General features: G+C 40.9%; 1 protein-coding gene across 1 annotated transcript; it reads left to right on the top strand.

Moving 5' to 3' along the window:
* The first annotated feature begins 22,622 nt into the window (after positions 1–22,622).
* EIF1B (eukaryotic translation initiation factor 1B) lies at positions 22,623–25,397 on the top strand. The gene is made up of 4 exons (XM_032344929.1): positions 22,623–22,905; positions 23,832–23,995; positions 24,404–24,505; positions 24,932–25,397. Exons 1-4 carry the CDS (start codon positions 22,875–22,877, stop codon positions 24,974–24,976), a joined length of 342 nt encoding a protein of 113 aa, XP_032200820.1. The 5' UTR covers positions 22,623–22,874; the 3' UTR covers positions 24,977–25,397.
* Positions 25,398–27,335: the final 1,938 nt, after the last annotated feature.

The raw sequence follows: 27,335 nt of genomic DNA, 5'->3' as shown, positions 1-27,335 counted from the left end.
CACACACTGGAAAGGCTGAGACTGCATGACTCCATTCCACCAACCAACACAGAAATGGAAGTACAAGTTTAAGCACAATCCAGATTAAAAGATCAATTTGGGGTCATGTTGAGTTCAAGGTGCTTCTGGAACATCTCTATAGAGATATCCAGGTGTGGATTATAAACAAACATTCACTCACTGACTCCAGCAGCACGGGCTTAGGGTCTACCCTTTGCCAGGCAAGGTGCCTGGGACCAGATAGATAAAAAGAAAAATATATAATCCTTCCCTCTGGAAGTCTACACTTTAGGAAGGAAGAGAAGACACAGAATTAATGAAAATTTATTTAACACCTTGCAGTTCTTAACTGTGGGGAGGTGAGGGTCAGTATCCCCTGGGATGCTTTTTAAGAATACATGTGCCAGCCCATGCCAGTCCCCTTTCCCTACCAATATTCTAAGATTTCACAAAATCCTACTCCACATCTGATAAAATGGGCAGTTAGCTGGGTATGAGCAAGGAACAGAATTTTTGGGCCACTAAAAATAAAAATCAAAAATAAGTAAATACATTAATTAATAATAAAATTTTTTTTTAATAATTTTAAAATCCAGAAACTGCCTACTATCCCCAGAACACAAAGAGCTGGGAAAACCCCAGGGAGCCCGCCTGTACTTTTCCTTATAACTGCTGCCCTAAAGTAAACTATAGCTTCATTTACATTGTGGTTTCTACCCCTTTAGGGGTAAGGCTGTCATGATATCTGACAAGGACCATGTAGGGCACCAAACTCCCCTTCCCAACCAGTAGAAAGAATCCCTTAGATGACTGGAAGCAATCTCAGAGACTGCTCTAGCGCTGTCCCTTGAACAACACAAGCATAAAAGAAGAAGACTGCCCCAACCACTCGTACAGTTGCCATTTCTGGACCAGTTTTCCCATTCTAAGAGTGTACTTTCGCTTTTGATCTTTCTAAGAAGGGCTTGCTTACTTGAGAGTCTGGCATTAGAGTCTTTCTTGGTTGTACTCAAGAACGAAGGTCTGTGTGGAGGCAGGGAAGGGACCCACAGATGACATAATCACCTCCGCACCCAGGCTTAAAGCAATAATGAGGCTGAAAGAAGGTGTTCAAGGGTTGGCAACTGATTCAAAGGACCAAGCAGAAAGAGTGGAGAGAAGGGAAGAAGGGTAGGCCCAGATTTCCTGCTAGGCCTATTGGGTCAGTGGCAACTCCATTAACTGACACAGTGAAACATGTATGGGATATAGTAGTACTTTCTTTTACTCTGAAGTTTGCCCATATTTTTGTTTGAACTGGTTTTGCAATCTCCATACTTTCTAATTAGTTACTCTGAAAGACACCTAAAATTATCACTCTGAGTAACTAAAAGAAGACAGGCTGTAGCGTTTCCTCCACTACTATAACTTAGCACCCTGGCTATACAACATGGGAACTGCGTTTATGGCCAATGGTTCATAATATTTTCACAACATCCTAGCTCGTGCATGAAGACGAATCTTATTCTGTTAGCTTAGAATGATCTTGCCCTCCAAACCAATTGCTCTTATTGACAGCTCTACAAATTTTCATGTTTCTCTTAAGGAGTATTATCATTAAAGAGAACTAATATGCAAAGGGAATTAAGGTGAGGTGAACTAACAGATTTTCTTTTACTTAATCTGTTTTCTCACACTCTCTCTGTGTCCTACCCATTTCTCAAGGCTGAATGGTTTTATTTAAATAATTGCCTACATTTTTTTCCCTTCCTCAAAGGTGTTTTTGATGCAGAATAATTTCCTCTCTCTCTTTATTCTTTAGCTCAAGGGGGAATTCTAATGCATTTCCTTCTTTCTAGTAGCTTATTATAACCAGTATAACCCAACTGGGAGTGATCTGAGCCCCTTCCTTGTCTCCCAAATGTTTGGAATAACTACCTCCTCTACTTCAGCTCTGTCCCTATCCTGACACCATAATGCCACTGAATGCATCTGTGATGTTCCCAGGTCCCTGGGTTCAACTGTCCTCTGCTGGTGACTACCACTCTTAATTCAGCCTCGAGGATCCACACCTCCTTCCTTTGGTATTCAAAACTTCACCTTCTGATTTTCCTCCTACCTTAATGATCACACTGGCATAGTCTGAGCAGACAAGGAGTCAGCAAAGGTGCTGGAAATAGTAAGACAGGTGATATGGAAGAAAACAAAGAGAGGGTGATGTCATAGAAACCAAAAGAAGAAAGGAGTAGTTCATGTCATCAAATACTGAAGTCAAGTAAGGGGGGAAAAAAAAACAACCATGTGAAATAACAATTCAACTGGCAATATGAAGGTCAACCAAACTCTGGCAAGAATGGTCTCAGTGCTACGTAAAGAGAAGCCTGTTTGGAGGGGGCTAGGAGAGATGGGTCTTGAACAAGTGGAGAGAGTAATAAAAACAACTCTTTGGAAGATTGGAGAAATGGGCTTGGCAAGAAAAGAATGAGGTAAGGGAGGTTTTTATTTTTGTCTTTTCAAAATGGAAATTGTTAGAGGGTTTTTACCTCCTGGTAGAACTATACCACAGAGAGAAAGGCATTAGAAATGCAGGCAAGAGAAGGGGATTTGTCCAAGAGCAAAATCCTAGAAAAGACAAAGGAGGAAAGTAGGTGATCTTCATCCATTGCAACAAGAAGCAAGGTGCAGAGCAGAAGCGCAAATGCAAGGAAATTTGGAGATTTGGTTGGCTGGATGATGTTTGTTCCCATCTGATTGCTTCTATTTTCTCATCAAAGTATGAGCAAGCCCAACAGCTGGGATGAATATAGGGACAGAAGTTGGGTTTTGCAAAGACTGAAAAAGTCTGATATCATCACTGTAGTGAGAAAAAGAACATCCTAGGAAGTACAGAAAGAAGTGAGGTGCTGACTGCCCTTTTGAGATTTGTGGTCTAGAATTTAAAATGAGGCTGGCTAATGAAAACAGAAATATTGTGTGTAAAGCACTTAGCTCGGACTGGGTACATAATGCATACTCAGTAAATGCAAGCTATTACTATTTTGCCACGTGAATATGTCTTTATTGTTTGCTTAGATGAGATACAATCCTATGAGGGCACCTGGGTGGCTCAGTGGGTTAAGGCCTCTGCCTTTGGCTCAGGTCATGATCCCAGGGTCCTGCGATCGAGCCCCGAGTAGGGCTCTCTGCTCAGCGGGGAGCCTGTTTACCCCTCTTTCTGTCTCTGCCTGCCTTTCTACCTACTTATGATCTCTGTCTGTCAAATAAATAAATAAATAAAATCTTTTAAAAAAAAAAGAGAGAGAGAGAGATACAATCCTATCAAGGAAGCAAGGAAGGAAGGAAGGGAAGAAAGAAGGGAGGGAGGGAGAAGAATCTTGGGTGAGATGGTTTTACCAGCATTATAAGCCCATTAAATACAGAAAATATTTCAAGTAAAGTAAGATGGTTGAATATAAGAGTCTTAAAAAGTAGACCTAATGGCCTAAGGAACCCCTGAAATATGAAGAGCATGATATCAGTTAAATAAGATTTTGTAAGGACACGGTAGCAAGCTTCCATCTCAATGTGGCTGTTACCAGAAGCTTGTGCAACCCTGTAACACAAGGGCATGGTTGGTCTGGAATTACCTTGGCGGGCAGATTACAATATGGGTATATCATATATAAAAAATAATATACTCAAAGAGTAATAGAATCGATTAAGCAGCTCTTATATTGAAGTGAGCTAAGGAAAGAATTCAGGGAAGCTGTTATTACAATGAAAATATCAGCATAAATTTGAGACTTGGAAAGGTCACTGCTCTATCCTTGAAATTAGACATAACAACCTCCTGCATCATTCCACTTGCAGAAAACCTATGGGATGATGTAACATGCAGCTTTAACCTCAACACCATGGGCCTTGGCCCTTCCTGCACTGGGGACAAAGGCCAGGGGTGGGGAGTGCTGTCCTTGGAAACAGAACAAGGTGATTGAAATCGCTTTTTATTTCATCTCATTGAGAGGAACACAAAGCTCGGATCACTTAATTTGTCAGTATATTGGGAAAGTGAGGGATCAGTCCTTTCTCATGGTAATGCTTCTTGTCCTTAACTAGAGTTAAAGCCTCTTTGCCACTTTCCAAATGTATATTATCCCTTTCTGAAGAGCCTTTTTGAAATTAGCTGACTTGTATCTATGATGTTGACCTTTCTTTCCCATGCTGCCAGGGGTCTCACCTTCTCCATCTGAGAGATGCAGGTCTCCATCTCTTCCACTTGATTATCACCAAGTCTCCATCCCCCTGCCGAGCATCCCAAAGCCCCTCCAACCTTACTAACTAAAAGGCAACTCCCACTAATGGTCTTGGCTATATTTGTGTTATAAAAGCCTGTCATTCTGACATGTTAAAGACTTGCAATGTGGGGGTGCCTGGGTGGCTCGTTCAATTAAGCATCTGCCTTTGGCTCAGGTCATAATCTTGGGGTCCTGGGATTGAACCCTGCAGAGCCGCTTCTCCCTCTCCCTCAGCCCCTCCCCCTAGCTTGTGAACACACATGCACTCTCTCTCTTTCTAAATTTATTTTTAAAAAGCTTGGCAGTGTGGAGGGTTAATAAACTCTTCTCTCTGTTCCTCCTCCAAAATGGCAAAATCCTGTATTTAAATCCTTATATATTAAATGCCAAATCTTTTACTGTAATTGTAATAATATATTTACTTGTGATTGATTACCCTAGCATGTCTGGGTTAATAATATACTTTTTATATAATGCTGACTTAGTTTGCTAATATTTTATTTGATATATTGACAGTGAATAGGAGAAACTGGTTTTCACTTTGTTTGAATACGTTCTAACAGTTTGTTGAGATAGAATTCATATACCATACAATTCACCAATTTAAAGTAGAGAATTCATTGACTTTTACTATATTTACAGAGTTTGTATAACCATCACCACAATTAATTTTAGAACATTCTCACCACCCAAAAAAGAATCCCATTAGCAGCAACCAGCATCTCCCCTCACATGTACCCCTAACCTTGGCAACCACTAGTCTACTTCCTGTCTCTATAGACTGGCCGATTCTGGACAATTCACATAAATGGGATCATATAATGGGTGGTCTTTTGTGATTGTTGTCTTTCATTTAGCATAATTTTTTCAAAGCTCATCCTTGTTATAGCAGTATCCTTCCTATTATGGCTGAATTTTCATGCATATACCACATGGGTTTATTCATTCATCAGTTAATGGACATTTGGATGATTTCTGCCTTATGACTCTTACGAATAAAGCTGTTATGAACATACAAATTTTTGTGAGCATATAGGTTTTTATTTCTCTTGGGTATATATTTTAGAGTAGACTAGCTGGGTCATATTTCAAATCTGTGTTTAATCTCTTGAGGAACTACCAGGTTGTTTTCTAAAAGACATTCCGTGTTCCTACAAGCAATGTATGAAAGGTTCAATTTCTCCCCATCCTCATCAACACTAGCATCTCTGCTTTTGATTGTAAACATCCTAGCGGATGTGAAGTGGTATCTCACCATGGTTCGGATTTGCATTTGATGGCTAATGATGTTGAGCACATTTTGCATGTGCTTATTCACCAGCTGTGTGTATCTTCTTTGGAGAAATGTCTATTCAAATCCTTTGCCTATTTTTAATTGGATTTTTTTATTATTATTAGGTTGTAAGAGTTCCTTATGTATTCTGGATACAACTCCTTTGTCAGGTATATGATTTGCAAATATTTTCTCCCATTCTGTGGGTTAGCATTTCACTTTCTTGATGGTGTCCTTTCAAGCACAAAAGTTTTTTAATTTTGATGATGCCCAGCTTATCTTGTTTTCTTTATTGGTGTTTTTGGTGTCATACCTAAGAAACCATTGCCTAATCCAATGCCATGAACATATACACTTACTCTTTCTTCTAGAAATGTTCTAGTTTTAGCTCTTACCTTTAGCATTATGGTCCATTTTGAGTTGCTTCTTGTGTACAATGTGAGTTAAGAACTTCATTCTTTCACATGTGAATATCCGGTTGTCCCAACACCAACAGTTTAAAAAAACTATTCTTTCCTCCATTGAATTGTCTTGTCACCATTGTCAAAAAAACAATTGACCATAAATTTAAGTTTTTTTCAAATATTTTATTTATTTGACAGAGAGAAGGCACAAGCAGAGGGGAAGGGGAGAGGCAGACTCCCCCCTGACCAGGACCCTGGGATCATGACCTGAACTGAAGGCAGATGCTCAACTGACTGAGCCACCAAGGTGTCTCAATTTAAGGTTTTTGGGTTGTGTTTTTTTTTTCCCCCTGAGCTCTGAGTTCCAGTCCACTGACCTAGATGTCTCTCCTATGCCAATACAACACTGTCCTGACTACTGTAGTTTTGGAGTAAGCTTAAAATCAGGAGTATGAATCTTCCAACTTTCCTGTTCTTTTTCAAGATTGTTTTAGCTATATAGATTTCTTAAATATGAATTTTTAAATCTCCATATGAATTTTAGGATCAGCTTTTCAATTTTTGCAAAGAAGCCAAATGGAACTTTAATGGGTATTGTGTTGAATCTGTAGATTAGTTTGGGAGTAGATTACCACCTTAACAATATTATGTCTTTTGATCCATGACCATAAGATGTTTCTCTACTTAATACTTGATGTCTTTTGAGAATGTTACATAGTTCTAAAAGTACAAGTTTTGCACTTATTTTGTTAAATTTATTGCTCAGAATTTTATTAGTTTTGATGCTACTATAAACTATTCCTTTTATGTCATCTTTGCTTTTGGAGCTCTAAAATAAGTTAGGAAGGTCCATCTTTTTCTATGCTTTTGACATTTTATGTGACATGGGATTTTTGATGTATGATGAACTTGATTATTCATAACTATTTGGGCTAGGTTCCCTTTTTAGGAAAAGATATATTTACCTTCTAACTTCTTATAAACCAATTATAGGAATTTATGAGAAATCATCCTTGCATTTAGATTTTCACATTTACTCAAATAAGGACAGTGCAAATTCTCATAATTTTTAAAGTTATCTGTATCTGTTACATTGCTTCCTTATTATTAAGGTTATCTTTATAAGGCTTCTCTCTCCCTTTCTTTTTCTTTTTTTTTTTTCTTAAGATTTTATTTTGAGAGACAGAGAGGGAGGGAGCACAAGTAGAGGGAGAAGCAGAGGGAGAAGGAGGAACAGACTCCCCATGGAGCAGAGAACCCAATGTAGTGTTCCATGTCAGGACCCTGAGATTATGACCTGAGCCAAACCCTTAACCGCTTAACCCATAAGCCACTCAGACGCCCCCTCTCTTTTTCTTGATTACAACTGCCAAGTGTTTGTCTATTTTAAAAGTCTTTTAAAAGAACAAAATTTGGCCTCTTACTGATCAGTAAGTTATACTGATAAACTACTCTTGTTTTTCCTAACTTATTTTTGCTTTTCTCTTCATTATTTTGGGGTTTTCCCCCACATTTTTGGACTTACTTGTTATTCTTTTTCTAGCACTTGAGTTGAAATATAGTCCATTTATTTTCCATGTTCTCTCCTAATTATAAGTAATGCTACACATTTTCCCCTAATCCTGCTTTAGCTATATTTCCTAAGTTTGGATGTATATTGTTTTTAAAAATCAATTCTTTAATAATTTATCAATTCAATTTTGATTTCTTATTTAATCCAAGAATTAGAAGTATATGCTTTTTTAAATCTCCAAGTAACACCCCAATGTTCATAGCAGCAATGTCCACAATAGGCAAACTGTGGAAGGAGCTGAGATACCCTTCAACAGACGAATGGATAAAGAAGATGTGGTCCATATACACGATGGAATATTACTCAGCCATCAGAAAGGATGAATACCCACCATTTGCATCGACATGGATGGAACTGGAGGGGATTGTGCTAAGTGAAATAAGTCAAGCAGAGAAAAACAATTATCATATGGTTTCACGTACTTGTGGAACATAAGGAATAACATGGAGGACATCAGGGGAAGGAAGGGAAAAAATGAAGGGGGGGAATCAGAGGAAGAGACAAACCATGAGAGACTATGGACTCCAGGAAACAAACTGAGGGGGTTTTTTGGTTGGGGGGATAGATGAGCCCAGTGATGGGTATTAAGGAGGGCACGTATTGCCTGGAGCACCAGGTGTTATAATAAATCATGGAACACTACATCAAAAACTAATGAAGTACAGTAGGTGACTAACATACCATAATAACACCAAAAAAATTCTAAGTAAATAGTTTGTTTTGGCTAGGCTACCTAGCCAAATTTTTGTTAATAACTAATATATTGAATTTTGGATTTTTGGTCAAATAATATATCCTATATGATTTCTATATTTTAATTTTTTGAGATTCTTTTTATGAAATACACGTGATAGATTTTTGTAAACATGCCATGAGTGTTGGAAACAACTAGTATGTTTTTACATTAGATACAAAGCTTTACACATGCCTATTGGGCCAAATGTTTTAACTATACTACTGAAATCAGTTATATTTTACTTAATTTTTGTTGATCTGTCCATTTCAGAAGTAGATGCATTTCTATATTCCATTAAGACTGCAAATTTATCAATTGCTCCATATTTTTCTCCCCTTTGCTTTATATGCATTTGCCAAGTTATTAGGGATATAAAAGTTAATGACTCATTCATGGTTTGATATATTTGAATCCATATGAACTATTCTTCTTTGTTCTGTTTAATATGATTCTTCTTGAATCCATTTTTCCTGATAACATTATTACACCCTACTTTTCAATTAGCAGTTGCTCGAAATAACTTCTTAAATCTCTACCATTTGACTTTGAATATCTCATAAATAGAAGCTAAAGTTTTGCAACCATTTCTAAAAGATTTATTATTTATTGTATCATTTTTATTTATTATTATTATTAATAATAATTTATTTTAACAGGATAGAGAGAATGCAGGAAGGAGGGCCAGAGGGAGAGTGAGAGAGAGAATCTCAAGCTGACTCTATGCTGCTGAGTGGGGAGCCCAGCTTGGGGCTCAGTCTCACCACCCTGAGATCATGACCTGAGCCAAAATCAAGAGTCAGAAGCTTAACCCACTGAACTACCCAGGCGCCCCTTTGCAATCCTTCTTGATTTAATATAATTAAAACCAGAGGTTTCGATTAAAGCATTATAACTGAAAACTATAACACATTTTTTGTGATTACTGATAATTCTTTCTACTTCACTACAATTTAATGTTTTTAGTTTACTACACGAGTTCGTCTTGCTTTTATCCTTCTTCCTGCCTTTTGTTGGATTAAAAAATGCATTAAATTTCTATTCTTCTAGAAATTCCCCATAAAATATTTTACTCTCGTTACATAACAATATTATTTAGACACAACCACAATTTTTACTGGTTTCTTTATACACTTGCATTCTTTTTGTCCCATTTCTTTCTTTTCTTTGGGACTTTAATTTTTCTGGAGTGTGTCATCAATATTGCCTATGGAAGAAAACTTTGAGTTTTTAAATGTCTTAAAAATTCTCTAAAAGCCTTTATTTTGCCTTTTTTTGCACATTCTTTTACATAAATATAGGGCTTTGGGTTCAAAATCTCGAAATTTTGAAAGTATCCCATCATCTTTAAGAACCCAGTGGTGCCAGTATTTATACTTGCAGCTTATTCCATCAATTGATTTCCATCTATTTTTCCTTTAGAGGAAGGAAATATCTAATCCATAGATGCTATGTCTTCTTGTCTGGTGCTAGATTTATTCTGCCTTAAAATATATCTTGTCTGACATCATTAGGGACTTTTTGATGGTAAACATGCTGATTTAGCCACCGTGAACCAATTACTATCCCTTTCTCTTTTAAGATCGTTTAACCTTTTATTATCTTGACTACTTTTAATGACCTATTATTCAAGTTCCTATTGTAGGTTAAGTAGGTTTCCAGAGATATGCTTTTATTTTTGGCCCATGCAAATATTCATAGTAATGAGTTCTGCTGTAACAGAATTCTACTATTTTCAGTGATAAATAAAAGAATTAAACTCTTCTCACTTAATAATGTTTCAAGTATTTTGTTTATATCACATGTTGCTGATACAACAATCAGCCACTCATAATAATAAGTTGAAATTTTCTTACTAATTTTTCTAAGTGACCTGGACACAACAGAGTGTCCAAAAGGTCTAGAAACATAAACAGTGTATTCATTGTACTTTTTCAGAATAAAAAATAGATAGAACCTGGGGTGCCTGGGTGGCTCAGTGGGTTAGGGCCTCTGCCTTCTGCTCAGGTCATGATCCCAAGGTCCTGGGATCGAGCCCTGCATTGGGCTCTCTGCTCCGCAGAGAGCCTGCTTCCTCCTCTCTCTCTGCCTGCCTCTCTACCTAGCTGTGATTTCTCTCTGTCAAATAAATAAAATATTTTTTAAAAAATAGATAGGACCTATTGCTTTAAGATTAGAGGTATTTCACCTGAAACGTTTTCCAGGAGTTGAAAAAACATCCTAAGAGTATATTATTTGAAAGTGTAATTAGTGTGCTTCTAAAAATGAATTCATCCTTACATTTCTTGACTTTTCAGACACTCTGTAATTATTTCTGTTTGCTCCAGCTCTGTGAATCATTCAGGTATATTTATCCAATTTCTGTATGAGAGAGTTTGCATACAAGACATCATGGGATTTGGACCAGAAGCCCCGGATTCAAGGCTCAGTCCAAGCACTTACTACAAGCTCTGTGGGTGTGAGCAAGATTTTTAGCCCCTTAGAGCCTTAACTTCCTGCTATGCAAACATAAGATAATAAAAACTACTTCACTTACCTTCATTTAATGAAATAATACATATAAAAATTCTCGGATTTGGATACTTTTAGCCAGAATGGTTGTATGCCTGGACAATACCATCAAAGTCTTAAGTTTCAAACACTGAATTATATATATAGCATAGGAAACAAGTCTTGCTTTTGTTTGGAGGCCTTATCATTGCAAGATGAAACCAAATATATTTCTTAAACTGAAATCTGGAAAGGCTATTATTTATATTTGGGGCTCATTATCAGGACAACAATTTACAGGTGACCTAGCATCTCCACATCACATATGGCTCCAGTTAAGCTAAAAATCAAGAATATCAGTCATCACAAACAAAAGAAAAGGTGGGAGAGAGTCCAAATAAATATTTCCCCACAGCTATCAAATACTGTGAATGAATTAAAAAAAAAACTATAGTAACAAAAACATTTTTGTTTTTTTACTTCACTATTTCAAGAGAGCTTTACATACATTAGTTCATTTGATTTTCCTAGCAGGTAGTTTGGGAAGTATACTTTTTTTTTTTCTTCCATAATTTACAAATGAAATTGATATTCAGAGAGACGCTGTTACATCCATGAAGTCATATACCTGGTCAACAGAGGTAGCCCTTGGGCCTTTGGTTATTAATATTAATCTGCTTGGAGAGAAGCTCCCATAATGGACCCCCACTAACCAACTCTCGAAGCCAATCGTCACCTTCCTTCTGTAGAACGTTCCCCCTGCCCCGATGCTGCTGCCTAGTTGGGCCCTGACACGTCTAGCCTCCACTACGTGAAACAAATGCTTACCAAGAGTCAGTTAAGTTTGCTCCCACAGTTATGTTTAAAATTTTACATGTTACTGTAAGTATTTAATTCCAATAAAATGAAATGGATTCCATGAGTAGAAAAAGACAGTTGTCGTTTCTAGGAGAAATACATTGAAAACTTTGGAAAAATTAAATAAAAGCAAATTGCTAACGAGAATTTTGGCCAAGTAAAGTGCAAATAAGGCCAACAAAGTAGAAGCAAACTCCCTGCTGAGCGGGGTGCCTGTTGGGGACTCGATGTGGGACTTGATCCCAGGACCCTGGGATCATGACCTGAGCCTAAGGCAGATGCTTAACACACTGAGCCACCCAGATGCCCCTTAAGTTCTTACTTTAAATACACAAAAACAGGGGTGCTCGGTGGTGTAATCAGCTAAGTGTCTGACTCCTGGTTTTCATGGGGTCAAGCCTTGCCTTGGGTCTCCTGCCCAGTGGGGAGTCTGCTTAAGACTTTCTCCTTCTCCCTCTGCCCCTCTCCCCCAACACTATCTCTCTCTCTAAAATAAATAAATAATAGATGTTACTAAGTAAATACACAAAAACAGGACACTCTAACCAATACATTATAGGTAGAATCTGTGATACCAAGGAACTCCAATCAGTAAGCCAATAATCAGAAAAAGGTCTTAGCCCAATATTGAAAGATTATCAAATTATATATTTTAGCAAAATATAAAACACAGTATGTCTATCACTGCAGCCAATCTTTACCATACTTTTTTGATTAGCTCCTTACTAACAGCCAAAAAATACCGGGAAAGAGTGTCTAATATACTACAGGTTCCAGATTTCTCCCCACAAACCATAAGGTCCCCAGAACCCACAGGTCCTGCTTGGTGAAGAGAGAATGCTGCCAAAGAATTTGCTTTTCCAGAACTTAATGCAAAATGCAATACACAACATTGTCGCTCTTTGCTCTTCTTGGCACTATGTAATGAAAGACTCTAGCACAGGAAGTCCTCTCTGCTGAAATCGGTGAGGTTTTAAGGGAGGCAGTTAAATCGCTCTGCAGAATAAGGTACCAAAAAAGGTTTATTGTCCCCTGGCAAGTGGTTTCCTCGCCCAGAACACAGAGAAAGGAAGAGTGATGGGAGGGGTCTCAGGAGGAAGTGACCGTACCTAACCCTGAACTTGGAAGTTGATCCCCAGCCTGTGTGCCCCTTGGGTTCTCTCTAATTTTCCCATCAAAATGCTACACATTATAACCCTATGTTAGCAGAAGTAAGGGAGGAGGGGCAAAGAATTCAACCAGAGTAAGAATTGAAAGTGGGAGAGGATCAGAAGGAAGCAGACCTCTGCAGAATCCTTGGAAATTGTAAGTAGGGTACCAGACGCCCCGCAGTTACGTGGGATAAAACTTGAATCAGTTTATTAACAAAAGGAAAAAAAGGAACCATAATCTCAGAAGACACAGTGCTTGGGTATGCCTGCATTACATGTTTATGGACCTTATGAACAACAGACTTTCCATGTTTGACAAAAGGCAAATCGGGACAAAGCCTACAAAGACATTTTTATTGTGCCTGGCTTCAAATGAAAGCAAAGTGTCCAAATGTCATTCTACAAAGCCCTAATCGTGCTGGTTATTACCAAAAACATGGTGGGAAGAAGAACTTAGGAGTCTGTAGACAAGGCACATACAGAGAATGCCCTCTTCAGGCACTTACTGTTTGTACTTCAGAGCTTTGAAAGTGAGTACATAATTATTACTCAGTACGAATCTGTGATAAGTTAATGTTAAAATTCCGCTGAGGAAAAAAACACAAAATGCCTGTGTATTTGGATTCCTTTGATCATCTATCTGCTTTGATTTTTCATAGCTCAAAGTATTTTCTCCCTTTCCTCCTTCCTTTGTTTCTTTGCTTCATTCGGAATGACAGGGGGAAGAGAACACTGGACACTTGGAGACAGGCTTCTCGGAGGAAAAAGAACAGCTTTCCAGGAGTAATACAACTGTTTTTGCTTCTAAGACCAGTTAGGCAAGTCTCTGAGGAGTCTTATAAATAGACACTGGGATACAAAACAGCACAGCTTGACAACATTCTGTAAGACAGACGACAGTGAATGTCATTTGGGCCGTTTCCTCCCCTGTCTCTCAGCACAGGCGGATGACATCACCCCGACAACAACTCAGCAAGACCAGTTCTCCAGAGGGCAGCGGTGGCAGGAACAAACTGAAATGAAACACACAATCTCAGTTCATCTGCTGACCTGATTTGATCCAGGGCTGGACTCTGGAAAATCTAGAACATCACCCTCTGCCACACTTCCATCAAACTACTGACAAAAATTGGGCAGCAATGAATACATTGCTGCGAAAATGAACACTGGGAGCTCAGATGCCTAATTTTAAAAGTGAATCGTGACCAGATTCAGGAAGGCCTTGCTGCCAGGCATCAGCCTTTCAGCTGCTTGTTCAGGCAGTGGTCTAAGAGATCCAAAGGGAGAAGCATGGGCTGAGGATGCAGGGCAGTACCTATTTGCCAACCAGCATGAAATTAGTTTAAGAATTTAACATGTATGCTTGCAGTTCTGGACATCAGCTGGAAGTCAACCCTCCAACATATATAACTACATCATAAGGAGCCAAAGAATGTTCATGGGATTTCAGACCTTTTAAACTTAAACTTTAGGAAGTCTGCTTCCAGTTTCAGGGTGAGAGTCCAGACATGCTGTTTCCAAGGCAGACAATAAACAAGGCAAAATGTGATCAGCTCTTCCCTTTAAAACTCCCATGGGGTGGGGGCGGGGTGGCATGGAGGGTGGGGATAGCACCTGGGTGGCTCAGCTGGTTAAGCAGCTGCCTTTGGCTCAGGTCCTGATTCTTGGGTCCTGGGATCAAGCCCCGCATCGGACTCCCTGCTCAATGGAGAGCCTGCTTCTCCCCGCTCAATGGAGAGCCTGCTTCTCCCTCTCCCTCTGTATGCCGCTCTGCCTACTTGTGCTCTCTCCCTATCTGTCCGTCAAATAAATAAAAACCTCAAAAAACATATATAAATAAAACTCCCATAGCCACCATCTGTCACTGGTGTTTATTGCAAAGTCGTGACGAGCCCAAGGCAACTGATGGACATCTGCCCTGCCATGTGGCCTCTGAAGTGAGAGACACAAGGTACCATCAGTTTGTTTCTGGCATGTCCTCCCACAACCCACGCTGTAGCCGGCCCAACTCTCCTGGTCACAGCACAGAAGGCATGATCCAGGCCACAGACAGAACCAACAGGGGTCACGAGGAAAGTGCATGCCCATCTTCCCTGAGCCCTAGGTCTAGACCCAGGCAGTGGTCTAAGAAAGGGCTTCACTGAGCCCTTTTCGTTCACAAGCACTCTTTGTCTGGGTTCCACTTCATTTAACTGAAAACCCAAAACACCAGAGGCTTAAGCACATGGGGTTTCTTCTGCCATAGAATAAGGGCAGAGACAGGCAATACACGGCCCTGGGCTCCCTCTCTCATTCTGAGCTACCAGCTGCAGTCCGTCCACATGGCAAGGTCACCTCACTGCCCAAGATGGCTGCTGCATTTCCAGCACCCTGTCTCCTTTCTAGGCAGCAGGCAGGAAGCAGAAAGGAGAGCAAATGGACACTTTTCTGAACCGAGTCTGCTTCCTTTAAGTGAACTTTTGGAAAGCTCCCTCGACATTTCTGCCTACGTTGCATTGGCCACATTTAGCAGGGAAGACTGAAATGCGGGGCACACTGCAGCCCAGAATAAAACTGGAGATCTCTCTTACTATGAAAGAAGGGGAGGATGGATATCATGTAGCAACCCGCAATCTCTGCCACAAATCCTAGGGCACAGAATAGCAACACACAGAATGGCAACTGCTGATGTATTATGTACACTAGGCTAACCCAACTCAGAAGAAGAGCCAAAAACTCTCTGCCAGCAGATGCTCTCTCCAGCTAAACAGTTCAATTTCACTTTTTAATACAAGACACAAATTCCTTCCTTCATGACTCTGCCCTTTCACTTGGCACTAACTCTTCCCAAAAATGTTCCTGAAGATGGAACAGTCCAGACCTGTCACGTTTGGCTCCACCTCTTTTTCTATCCTTTTAAAAAAAAATATATATATATATATTTTTATATATAATAAATATATATATATATAAATATATATATTTATATATATATTTATATTTATATATATTTTTTACTCACTGGTTTTTTTGTTTTTTTGTTTTTTTAGGTTTTTTCCATCATAATTCTATTCACACAGTTCCATTCACGTTGTCCCACTGCCTGGGCAATCAGAAGTCAAATATCTACAGATTAGCCTTGACGGATTGTTTTTTGTTTGTTTGTTTTTTGTTTTTTTACAATAAGCTGTCAATGTAGTTTTTTTAAGTGCAGACAGAAGTCTGAATTTTCATGTGAAATATGACAGCTAATTTACCTTTTTTAAAACAATGGGTGGGCCTCTGTTTGACCAAGTCCTAAACTCCCACTTGGGTCGGTGCCACTGTGCCTTGGCTTTGGTTGTCATATGGATGCAATTCTTTCCACACAGCATCCTGCCTGCCTTTTCCTCCCTGTCCTGCCTCCTTCCCTCCCTTCTTTCCTCCCCCTCCTTCCCTGTATCTGTTTGTAACTGAAGTAACTGATTTTCTTCCTACTGACCTACAGATTTCTTTCCTGAAATACTCTTCTGATCAATACTTCCCTCTCAATATCTAGTTTTGATATGCGACTACAGACACTCTTCTAAAATCCATCCCATTTCTTTCTCACTATCTCTTGACTCTCAGGAAGCTTAAGCTGAAAACAATGCATAAAAGTCTCCATCATGGGGACGCCTGGGTGGCTCAGTTGGTTAAACAGCTGCCTTCAGCTCAGGTCATGATCCCAGAGTCCTGGGAGGCAGGGAGCCTGCTTCTCCCTCTGCCTCTGCCTCTGCCTGCCATTCTGTCTGCCTGTGCGCTCTCTCTCTCTCTCTCTCTCTGACAAATAAATAAATAAAATCTTAAAAAAAAAAAAGTCTCCATCATGCCTTCTCTAAATCTCTAGCAAGAGGCTGCCAGCCAAGGCCACCAGCATTTAGTGAGTCAGGCGGTGTTCTGGACAACTGATAATGGCAAAGACAATGTGCACTCAGCCTCCATGATAAAGGGACTATAAGGAATAAAAGGTATGTAATAAATTCAAGAACTGTGCCTCAGCTAAGGTAGAGCAATTGCTCTGAAATTTGTAAAGAAGCTAGAAATTCATATATTTTCCTGAAGAAAATAAATTTTATACAAAATATGACATGAATTCACTTTCTTAAAAAACAAGAAGGGGGCTTATATTTGCAAACTTTGACCTCCAGCACGTACTGAATTACCGCCTAATTGATTCAAACATAGGTCTCTTTTCACAGCACCTGGCAGGTCGTGAAGCTCTCAATAAAGGCTGACTGATTGATGCTATCACCTGGTCAACAGACTTACTTGTACTCTTGGGGGAGGGGACGGGGATTCAGGACTCTCTCAGAAGCTGGATGAGGTTAAGGAACTGAGAAATATTACCTTGGTTATGATGAAGGGAAGATCTAATTGCTTTTTTATTTCCAATCAATTATAACAGTGAGGTTTTATACCTAATTTGTTATCAACAAAAATCCTGGCATTATGAAAAATTAGCTTTAGTGTACACTTCAAGCCAAACTTAGTGACTTTTTAATTCCTGAATGATTTTAGGTCATTTGTCAGCAACCACTGAAACTGTACTTCACCGGGCACGTTCTGCATATTTTCAATTGGCCAGATTTGCCTATTCTTTTCCTGTAAAAATACTAATAAGCATAGTATGACTCAAACTGTATGGTTAACTTCCATAAAAGAGTAAGAATGTAGGAGAAAAGTTTCACTGCTATAAAATAGTAAGGAATAAATAGTATTTATAAATACACATTCCTAAAAGCCTAGGGTGCCTGGGGGGTTGGGGGGCTCAGTTGTTTAAGTGTCTGCCTTCAGATCAGGTCATGATCTCTGGGTCCTGGGATTGAGTTCCTGCATTGGGGAATCCCTGCTCAGTAGGGTGCCTGCTGCTCCCTCTCTCTCTGCCCCTCCCCCCTGCCTGAACTCACTCGCACTTTCTCGGTCTCTCTCTCTCTCCCTCGTTCTTGCTCTCTCATGCGTGCATGCTCTCTCAAATAAAATCTTACAAAAAATAAATAGAAATACACATTTCTAAAAGTCCTGAGGCACAGGTTTTTAATACTTTAAGAAATACACCTTTGGTGGATAAAAAATTAGCACACGCGTACACTCACACCATATTGCAAGGTCACTGCACTGTCATATCCATATTGCAAGGTATCTTGCATATCCATATTGCAAGATCACTGCACTGTCCAAGTGTCAGACATATTGAGAGCAAAGGGTTTAATCTCAGGATGGATGCCAAGGAGATGCTCATTCATTCATTCAAAATACACATACTGGACTTAAGCTGTCAACCAAAATGTATCTACTGAATTTACTCTCCAACTGAAATAACCAAAACACAGGACACAGTATAAACAACAGTGTTTCAAGAAACTCTGAATCAAAGGACAGCAATCCCTAAAAGATAGAAAAGGAATGCAGTGAGCCCTGCAATTAACCTAGCTCACTGCCTTGAAAGAGTTTCAAGGAAAACACAGGCAAAGCCCAACAGACTCTCTACGTTAAGCAGAAAAAGTCAAGAGCCCAAGACAGTTAGAGTTCACAGAGTACTGGAAAGAGCTTCAGAGAGCGGGGGAACTCCAAAGAGCTCTTAGGCCCTCCTCCAGTATTTAGCACAATCCTGATCAGCCCAGGAATGTAAGGTAACCACACGAAGCCTAGGAAGAAACCACCCAAAAGGTTAGGGCAACTATATGCAACACCCACACAGGATAGTGCCTGTATACATCCCTTGCTATTTCACCTTCTCTGTTGGAACACAAATATATGGAAAGAATTTGTTACAGGGGATTGGCTTATGTATTGCGAGGGATCGTTAGGCAGCTTCTATAAGACTGTATCTGATGCAGAGTCCAGTGGGAAGGCAAAGGAAAGAAGAGGAGGTCCAAGCAAGTTGGAACCCTGCATGCATAAGCTGGAAAGGTGAGGATGGACTGAAATTCATACTCTTTCTTCTTGCCTCAGAGTTTGGTGCAACGTATACAGCAGAGGCAGAATCTCGTGTCTCACCTAGCACGGGGGGCTGCGTCTATCAGTTTGGGTCCTTTGAGAGGCAGACACCGAGACGGGTCTGGATGTACAGGACATTTATTGGTGGAACACCTGTGGGGGAAAGAGGAAGGAGTCAAAGGAGGTGACCCTACAAAGGAGAGAGGGAAGAAGGGGTGAATAAGAAGAGTCTTCGATCTCAACCCAAGGCTAGGAACGTTCAGCCAGGCCCATCGAGAGTCCATGATGAACGTCGTCCATCAGGTGAGTCCCTCATCTGGAGAAGAGGCCTGCACTGGATCCTTGTCACATGCAGTCATTGGCTGGGAGCAGCTGGTAGGAAGTGTGGCCTCAGCGGGACTCAAGGTTGAACTCATAGTGCAGTGGCTGGGGCTGTTGATCAATTATGCTCACTGAAGCAGGAAATCTGAGCGGTGTGTTCTCACCAGCACGCCACACCAGGATGGCTGAGGACCCAAGTTTCTAACTAGAGAGCACGTTTTCATAACTAGCAGATATAAAAAACAGCAACATAAAACCCACCATTGTCTTCGCAGTAGGCAAACTGGTGGGGATGCTGTCCACTACATCACAGTGTCCCCTTTATGAGGGCCCAAGAAAAACAGCTCCTGTGGCTCAGGGCCAGGCAAAGTCATTCCTCCTGCGCAACTGGTATGTTTTCATCCTGTAGCTATGTGAATTTTGTCACTGATTTTCTTTTTGTCTTAACCATTAGGAAATTAAGATCCAGACCTGGGTTCTAACTTTAGCTTTGGGGCTTTCATTTTTCAGCTCTTCTACCTTTTTTCTACTCTTTCCTGATTTTCAACACTACTCTTCTCTGCAAGTGATCCATACTCCTTTCTGAAATAAGGCAGGAAATATCAGCTTCGACTAGGCTAGTAACTACGAGAACTAAAAAGACCAGATTTTAAATGCTTTAGTTTATTCCTTTTATGATAACTTTGCATAAAGGTCAATCCTTTTGCTCTCAACCAGCCCTAATAGAAATAGTGAGCCGCCCACATGTAATTTTAAATTTTCTAGTGGCCACATTTTAAAAAGTAAAAAGAAACAGATAAAATTGAAACAATTTAAATCTTTGAAAGGCCAGTGTGTACTTCATAGGTAGAACCTGTATCGAATTGGATCGGGCCCACTGCAAGTGCTCAGTGGCCAGATGTGTCAAGTAGTTACTGTATTGGACAGTGTCAGTCTAAAAACAAAGCTACCAATAACCAAAGAGTCCAAAAAAATTTTTAAGATAACAGTCACAACTGTACCTAACCTATATAGTTGGCTTTTATTGAAGATTTCCAAGGTTCTAGGGGTTTCTGATTCAATACTAGGAAGTAAAAAGGAATTCTCCTCCCAGGGGTAATGATCATGAAATCCCTAAGATACTGGAATTTTTTTAAACTTCTGTATGTATCTTTGTTATCTGATTCTTCACTGGACCACCCCTGTCTACTTCTGAAAAAAATGTAATATAAAATGGTTATGGACATCTAGTAAGAAACAGACATGCATTTTATTTATCCTATATTTCATCTACAGTAGTATTAAAAATTACTTCAAAGCATGTGTATAGAGCTGTAAGACCAAAGAACAGAAACCTCTCTAGGTGTGATCAACAAATGAACAACAACAAAAAATGCTTAATTCTTGCTTGGGGACCAGCTCTAACACTTACACCTAAGTTTGGAGAAAAAAAAAAGAGTATTATTCATTTACATCAAAATTAGAAGACTAAAAATGTAGTAAGATTTCTGAGGGTTATGAATTGGATATTTTTAAAAGATTTTATTTATTTTTGAGAGAGAGAGAGAACGAACAGGCACTCCAGTTGAGGGAAGGGGTAGGCAGAAGGAGAAGCTGACACCACCACCCCGCCCCTGGCAATGAGCAGGGAGCCCAATGAGAGACTCCATCCCAGGGCCCTGAGGTCATGACCTGAACCAACTGAGTCACCCAGACACCCATGAACTGTATTTTTTAAGGCAATTTATTTAACCTATGAGAGCGGCCATTTCTACATATTTTCAGTAGAGTTATATCACAGAATGGCTAAGAAGATCAAGAATACTGTATATAAGTCCAACAGACAAATACTAAGCACTCAGTGAGAACATCATTTTTTTTTTAAAGATTTTTATTTATTTGACAGATAGATCACAAGTAGGCAGAGAGGCAGGCAGAGAGAGAGAGGAGGAAGCAGGCTCCCCACTGAGCAGAGAGCCCAATGCGGGGCTCGATCCCAGGACCCTGGGATCATGACCTGAGCCCAAGGCAGAGGCTTTAACCCACTGAGCCACCCAGGCGCCCCGAGAACATCATTTTTAATCACAAAAGGTTATTAAATCCGAGTATTCTTAATTTAGGATTTACAGACCTCTAGTCCATAGATAAAACGGCAGGGCTGGGGGGAACACCCAAAATTGAATAGGAAATAAGATTACATCAATATTTTCACTAACCTCTAATCAAAATTTAGCATTTCCCCATTATGAATACTGGCAAAAACAGTATTAGAAGAACCTGCCACTTTGCACTACAGAACAGGTATTTTCACATCACATTTCTGATGTCACAAGTCTCTCAAAATACCTTTCATCATCTTTTTGAAATTCTAGTACTTGTTAGACCTACTACCAGATCTTGTTAATCAATGCATTAGAAAAGAAACAATACTGTTACCAACATATTGTTTTTAATTTCAGTATAACTAGTTTGCTTTGTAATACTCCATGTTTTATTTTTTGCACTTAAAGCATGATTCTGAGAAAGGCTCCCTAGGTTTCACAAAACTGCCAAGGCTCGAATAAAGTTTAAGAATCCCTAAATTTTAGTCTCTCTGTTTCTTTCCAGAAAGCCAACCAAGTTTGATAATTGAGCACCTGCCTAGGTGAGCCCATTCCCAAAGTCTCAGGTTTGTTTTCTATGTGTGTAGCTCTGTCAATAAGCTGTTGCAGCCCTGGTACCTGACTCTATCAATTAACCTGTTTGCTGAGCTCACCTTCAATCTATGGCTGGCACCTACCCTCTTCAAGGTTCTGTGTCCAACTTGACAGGCTGTTTTTTTTTTGGTATGTTTGGATGACACTTACTGGCCCTCGCGGGATGTCGGGCCCCTGGTGAAGCTGCGCAGTGATTTTGCGGTGTGGTCCCAGACCAGTACATCAGCATCTCCTGGCAGTTTGTTAGATTTGCCAATTCTTGGGTCCCACCGCAGACCCAAAACAGAAGCTCTGAGGTCTATCAATGCGTGTTTTATCAAGCCCTCCGGGAGATGCACGCTGGAGTCTGAGAACCACCGCGCTAGGGAATGGGAGGGCAGCCCAACCGGGGGCGGGGGTTGGGGATGGTGCAAGGAGCTCTCTCACCTCCAACCTCCGTGGGGACTAACGCTGTTTGTCCAACTGGGGCCAGGGGCCGGGGTCAGATTTGGGGGCCGGTATTGCGATGCAGGAGGCGCTGAGCGGCCTAATGAGTCGAAAGCCAGGGCTAGGGTGCTTGATTTTCTTCTGCACCTCGGTTTTAATTATATTACTCCAAGCCTCGACGGTAACTGACAAAGAAGGTCCCCCCATACCAACCCCTTCGCGCCGCCGCTGTATGGCAAGAGAAAAGAAGTCAGGGAGAGAGCCTGGGCACCGGGTAGCCCATGGCCCCCCAAACCCGCGGGCTCTGTCCCGACGGCCCCGCAGCCCCCTGAATTGTTCCCCAGCCTCTGCAGAAGCCGGAGGGCGTGCTCCCTGCCGGGAATTGCGGTCCCGGAAACCAGCCAATCCCAGCCTGGACGGTCTCGGCTGCCTCCAGAAAACTACAAGTCCCAGGATGCCCGGCGCGGGCGTGTCACGAGGGAGGGGCGGCGGGCGCGGCTAAATAGCCTCCATCGGCCATTTTGTGGGAGAAGCCACAGCGCCGCCTCTTCTCTCGCGTCTTCCTCTCCGTGGCCGCCGCCTCTTCCTCCGCCTCCTCCTTAGCCTCTTCCTGCCTCCTCCCGGCTTCCGCCGCCGCCGCCGCTCCAGCCGAATCCCAGCCCCGGGGCGAAGCGTCTCTTTATTTATTTACGTTTTCTCGCCACTGCAGCCGCCAGACACGGTGATCCGGGCGGGCCCCGCAGGAATTTTATCCCCTCACCGGCCTCACACTAGTATCGCATGTCCACTATCCAGAACCTCCAATCTTTCGGTAAGATCAGACCGCCACCGCCCCGTGCCCCCGCGCGCCTCCCGACCGGCCGCCACTACCCGCCCTCGCCGGGGCTGCTGGCCGCCCCGCAGCCCCGAGGGGCCCCCCGCTGCCCTCCTCGCACCCCGAGTGGGGCTTTGTCTCGGCGCCCAGAAAATGGCGACTGGGCCCCTGGCGACCCCCTCCCCGAGGACGGCTGCGGCCCCGCTCCCTCCCCGCGGAACCCCCTGCCCCGGCTCCCGCCTCTGCCAGCCGGGCCCGCCGCTCCCCGACCTGCCTTTCCACTCGCTAGGGGTTGCCAGGCCCGGGGCTGGGGATCGGCGTCCATCGGCGGTCGGAGTGGACTCGGAGCAGCTCCTTCTCCGGCATTTGGTTAAAGAAGCGGATCCGGCCCTCTGATCTGTCACGGGGCTGCGGTCCAGCTTCTCTGTTTGCGTAGTAATTTGTGAAATTACGCTTCTTGACAGATCTATGTGCGTCTGTGTCTATGTAGGTTTCTTTTTCTTGTTTACTTGTGAAGGGCACCGTTACAGTGAAATGATTGGGATGGACACGTTTTGACTGTTTTGTTGTCATCAGAATGTAATCGAGATGACGCACATTTTTATAGTAGCTATAAAATTACGGTTATTTGAAAGCTCTTTTCTCATTAGAGGACTGCGTTCAGTGATAACAATCTGCCAATAACAACGTTTTCTATTCACATGTCCGTGGACGTAGCTGTTTAAATTTTTCCTCTTTGTGAGACTACCTTGGTGGTTTTCTTAATACCTCGCCCCGTCACCCCCTCCCATTCCCCACCCGCAAAAAAAGGCAGAGGCACTAGAACCTTCTTTGCTGCTAGATTGTAGTGTGCCCTACATTTGGGAATGACTGACTAAAAGATGTTTTTCTGGTTTGGAATGTTTTTTTGTATCCCTTTGCAGACCCCTTTGCTGATGCAACTAAGGGTGACGACTTACTCCCGGCAGGGACTGAGGATTACATTCATATAAGAATCCAGCAACGGAACGGCAGAAAGACACTGACTACTGTCCAGGGCATTGCAGATGATTATGACAAAAAGAAACTTGTGAAAGCTTTCAAAAAGGTAAAGGTGTTGGGAAGAAAAGGTTAAACTATAATTATTGATGAGTCCTGAATAGGACACCTTTACCTGACTTTTAATCAGTATGGGTGAAAATGGTTGGACCTAAGAAAGCTGTGTTGGTTCTGTTAACACCCAGGTATTTGTGTAGTCTCCCATTTTAAAATAATATTTTCATGGCTTTCAGACAAAATGGAAATAATTTAGTTCTTGCTGTTCCAAGTAAAATCATTTTCTTTATGTTTCCTGCTGATTCACTTGCAAATTAATTTGGGAGTGCTGGGGATTACAGGATACAAAACCTGTTTCTTAAACATGGTCAAGTCTACCAAAGTAGTCAATATTAGTCTTATGGTGAAAATAAAACCTCATTGTATCTGACTCAGTTATGTTAAACATACACTTCTCTAGAAATTCGCCTGTAATGGTACTGTGATTGAACATCCTGAATACGGAGAGGTTATTCAGCTTCAAGGTGACCAAAGAAAAAACATTTGCCAGTTTCTCTTGGAGGTGAGTGGCTTGGGTGTTTTATGTACAACCTTGAGATTTCTTCCAAAATTGTATTGAAGGGCAATATGAATTATGAATTATTTCCTCCTTAGTTAAAGAAAGAAAGAAAAGAAAAATCATATGAATGATGTAAATTGATAGAGAAGTACAAAGTTGGTACTTATTTTGAAGGCCATAGAACCTTTATTTACTTATGTTATCATTCGAGTGACCTGATCATTCCTGTACCTACATCATCAGTTGAGTTTGGAGGCATATGGAGATATTTAAGTGTGTGTGGAATTGTTTAGTGTTAACAGTTAATACCGTAAGTAACAGTGTTGCAGTAGACTATTAACAATGATTCTTTTTATAATCAGCGCTCCATGTTTCTTAGGGATGAAATAGATAAATTTCTCAGTGATTCTGTTAAATTTTGTTTTGCAGGTTGGCATTGTCAAGGAGGAACAGCTTAAGGTTCATGGATTCTAAAATGAACCTAAATACGTGGAGAATTTCTTGAATAATTTTGTTCTCTAAACCCAGTTTGGCTGCCTTGTGAAATGATTCTCTGCAGTAAATGGACTTTTCATGTATTTAATCATTCAAACTCCCATTCACACCTGCATGATTACAGAAAACATGGGGTATGTAGGTTAGTAACACATAAGAAAATGCAGTAAGATGGTAATGAAACCCCGGTATTCATCTTAACATGTTTCCAATGGAAAATATTTTGTTTTGAGTGTTTATTTGTGTTATTGTTCAGTTATTTTTTTTCACTTGATCAAATGTTTTTTGTTGTATTAAACCATGTATGTTGCAGCTTAACAATAAAGAAACATCTATGAATCCTTTGTGAGCAATTAGGCTCCCAAATCTAAGCAAGTAAATACACATATTTCGTCTTTCATAGGTGGAGTTCTCATTCTGCAAGGTTTTTTTTCATTGTTGTTTTTTAAATAAGGAGCGCCTAGGTGGCTCAGTTGGTTAAAGCATCCCGACTTTTGATTTTGGTTCAGGTCATGGCGTATTCTAATTAGTTTTACCTACTGTTAAGTCCAAAGATGGAGGGGAGCATTGGTTATATAACTTGTGTTCTTCATTTACTGGACTTAACTAGGAACAGGAGTATAAGCTCGGCCAGAGCCAAGATTTATGAGGAATAGTGTTAAACTTTCAAAGAGAATATGAAGTACAATTTTAAATTCAGAAGTATTAACACATGGAATTCTTTTTTATTTTTATTTTTTTTCTTTTTTATTTTGGAATTCTTTTTTTTTTTTTTTTATTGATGATGTTCTTGGGCTGCCAACATAAATCTGTCCCCAGTATTATGCCAGATAATACCGAAGGCTCCTGACAGAAAAATAAGTTTAGTCACCAGGCACTGTCCTGCAAGTGTTGATGGGTGGGATCACTGTCATACAGATGGAAGACAGAGGTGCAGAGATTAATTTACCCAGAGTGTCAGGAAGTGACTGAATTGGGGTGCCAGCTCAGGGCTCCAGGTCAGAAAATTCATGTTCTTTCACTACATGGGTTTCACCAAAGGAAATGAGAACCGTAGGTCGCAATGCTTGGGGGGTTGGGGCAGCTCTTAGAAGATTTCTGCAACTCTTCTTCTTGAGTTACAAGCTTCTGCTTTTTATGGAATAGTAATAATTTGCTCCATTATACAAGCCATGCCATTAAATCCATTTCACCAAGACAAAAAAATGCATCTGTAAATGGGTAGTCCAGCTTAATGGGGTGGAATAATGATGTGAGAAGTGTCTCAGGCCACCACCATGTTCTGTACCAGCTGAACCCTTGCCCCTATTCTATATTTATATAATACTGCTTTTGGAAAAGCAAAATTGGCCACCATATTTTATCTCTTAAAGACACTAAATAGGTTTTGTTATTTCCTTGCCCTGTGCTACTCCCAAGAAAGACTGGGACTGTTAAGTGTGAGTATACCAGAATACAGTGCTGACTTTGGGAGGCTCTTTCTGAAAAACAAAATTTGACCAAGAACAAGCAGTTTAAGAGCATTTTCCAGCTAACCTGAGAATCCTCGTATTAATACCTGTAATGTTTTGTAATGATTCCACCTCTAGTTTGAGATGTGCCATAGAAATAGTTTATGAAAACGATAAAAGCAGAAACCTAAGTTAACGTGTGTTCAAGAGTTGTCTCCCTCATTGTAATGTTTTAAAATAGGGGATCCAAGCTAGTGCCCAGGAAATAATTCACCCTTTAAAACTGAACAAAGACAGGGAAGAGAGAAAACCTCACAAGAAAGGCCCCGTCTTCTTGGCACCCATAGGTAAGCTCTCCATAATCAATGTGTCAGGCCACTCCCACTGGATGAATGAAAATCCTCTGGTACAAAATGATTTCTTTGAGGAGTTCCTCTCTTGATCACCCTTCAGCCCATGAGCCCAGACACCTGACTGGACTTCTCACCTGCACGGCAGTCCCTATCCTCAGAGCAAGAACAGGTCATGTACCTTTTCCTTCTTTCTAGTGTTTACAATGCAATGGAAATAAAGGATGTAATTAAGATCTGTGGATTTCCACAATTTGCTGAAACTTCGTCAAATAACTTAGAATAAATATCACTCTCGTGGAAAAACTGACTGGCAGTCTTGGAGGTACCTAAGAGCAGGGGAGCAGAGCTAACTGCTCTTGTCTGTTTCAGAGGCAAAAAGGACTAGGCAGCCCTGTATAACTGAGGAGGGAAAATAGATTACGACTCAACAAATGTAGCAAAAATAACCAGCCTGAGGGGCGTCCCTCCTTGTGCTTCCCATGTGGAATATTTAGATCTGCACTTTCTTTAGTGGCCTGCACTCCCAGGATGCAA

The sequence above is a fragment of the Mustela erminea genome, chromosome 1 (assembly GCF_009829155.1).
Source record: "Mustela erminea isolate mMusErm1 chromosome 1, mMusErm1.Pri, whole genome shotgun sequence".
NCBI classification, from domain to species: Eukaryota; Metazoa; Chordata; class Mammalia; order Carnivora; family Mustelidae; genus Mustela; species Mustela erminea.
The sequence above is the reverse complement of the archived record's forward strand: the minus strand, read 5'-3'. Positions and strand labels throughout refer to the sequence as shown.

What these genes read in the sequence shown, in the direction of transcription:
- EIF1B (XM_032344929.1), top strand. Translation starts at nt 22,875, where the DNA reads ATGTCCACTATCCAGAACCTCCAATCTTTCG. An exon ending in CCAGAACCTCCAATCTTTCG is followed by an intron (nt 22,906 to 23,831) that starts GTAAGATCAGAC and finishes ATCCCTTTGCAG; the next exon opens with ACCCCTTTGCTGATGCAACT. An exon ending in TTTGCCAGTTTCTCTTGGAG is followed by an intron (nt 24,506 to 24,931) that starts GTGAGTGGCTTG and finishes TTTGTTTTGCAG; the next exon opens with GTTGGCATTGTCAAGGAGGA.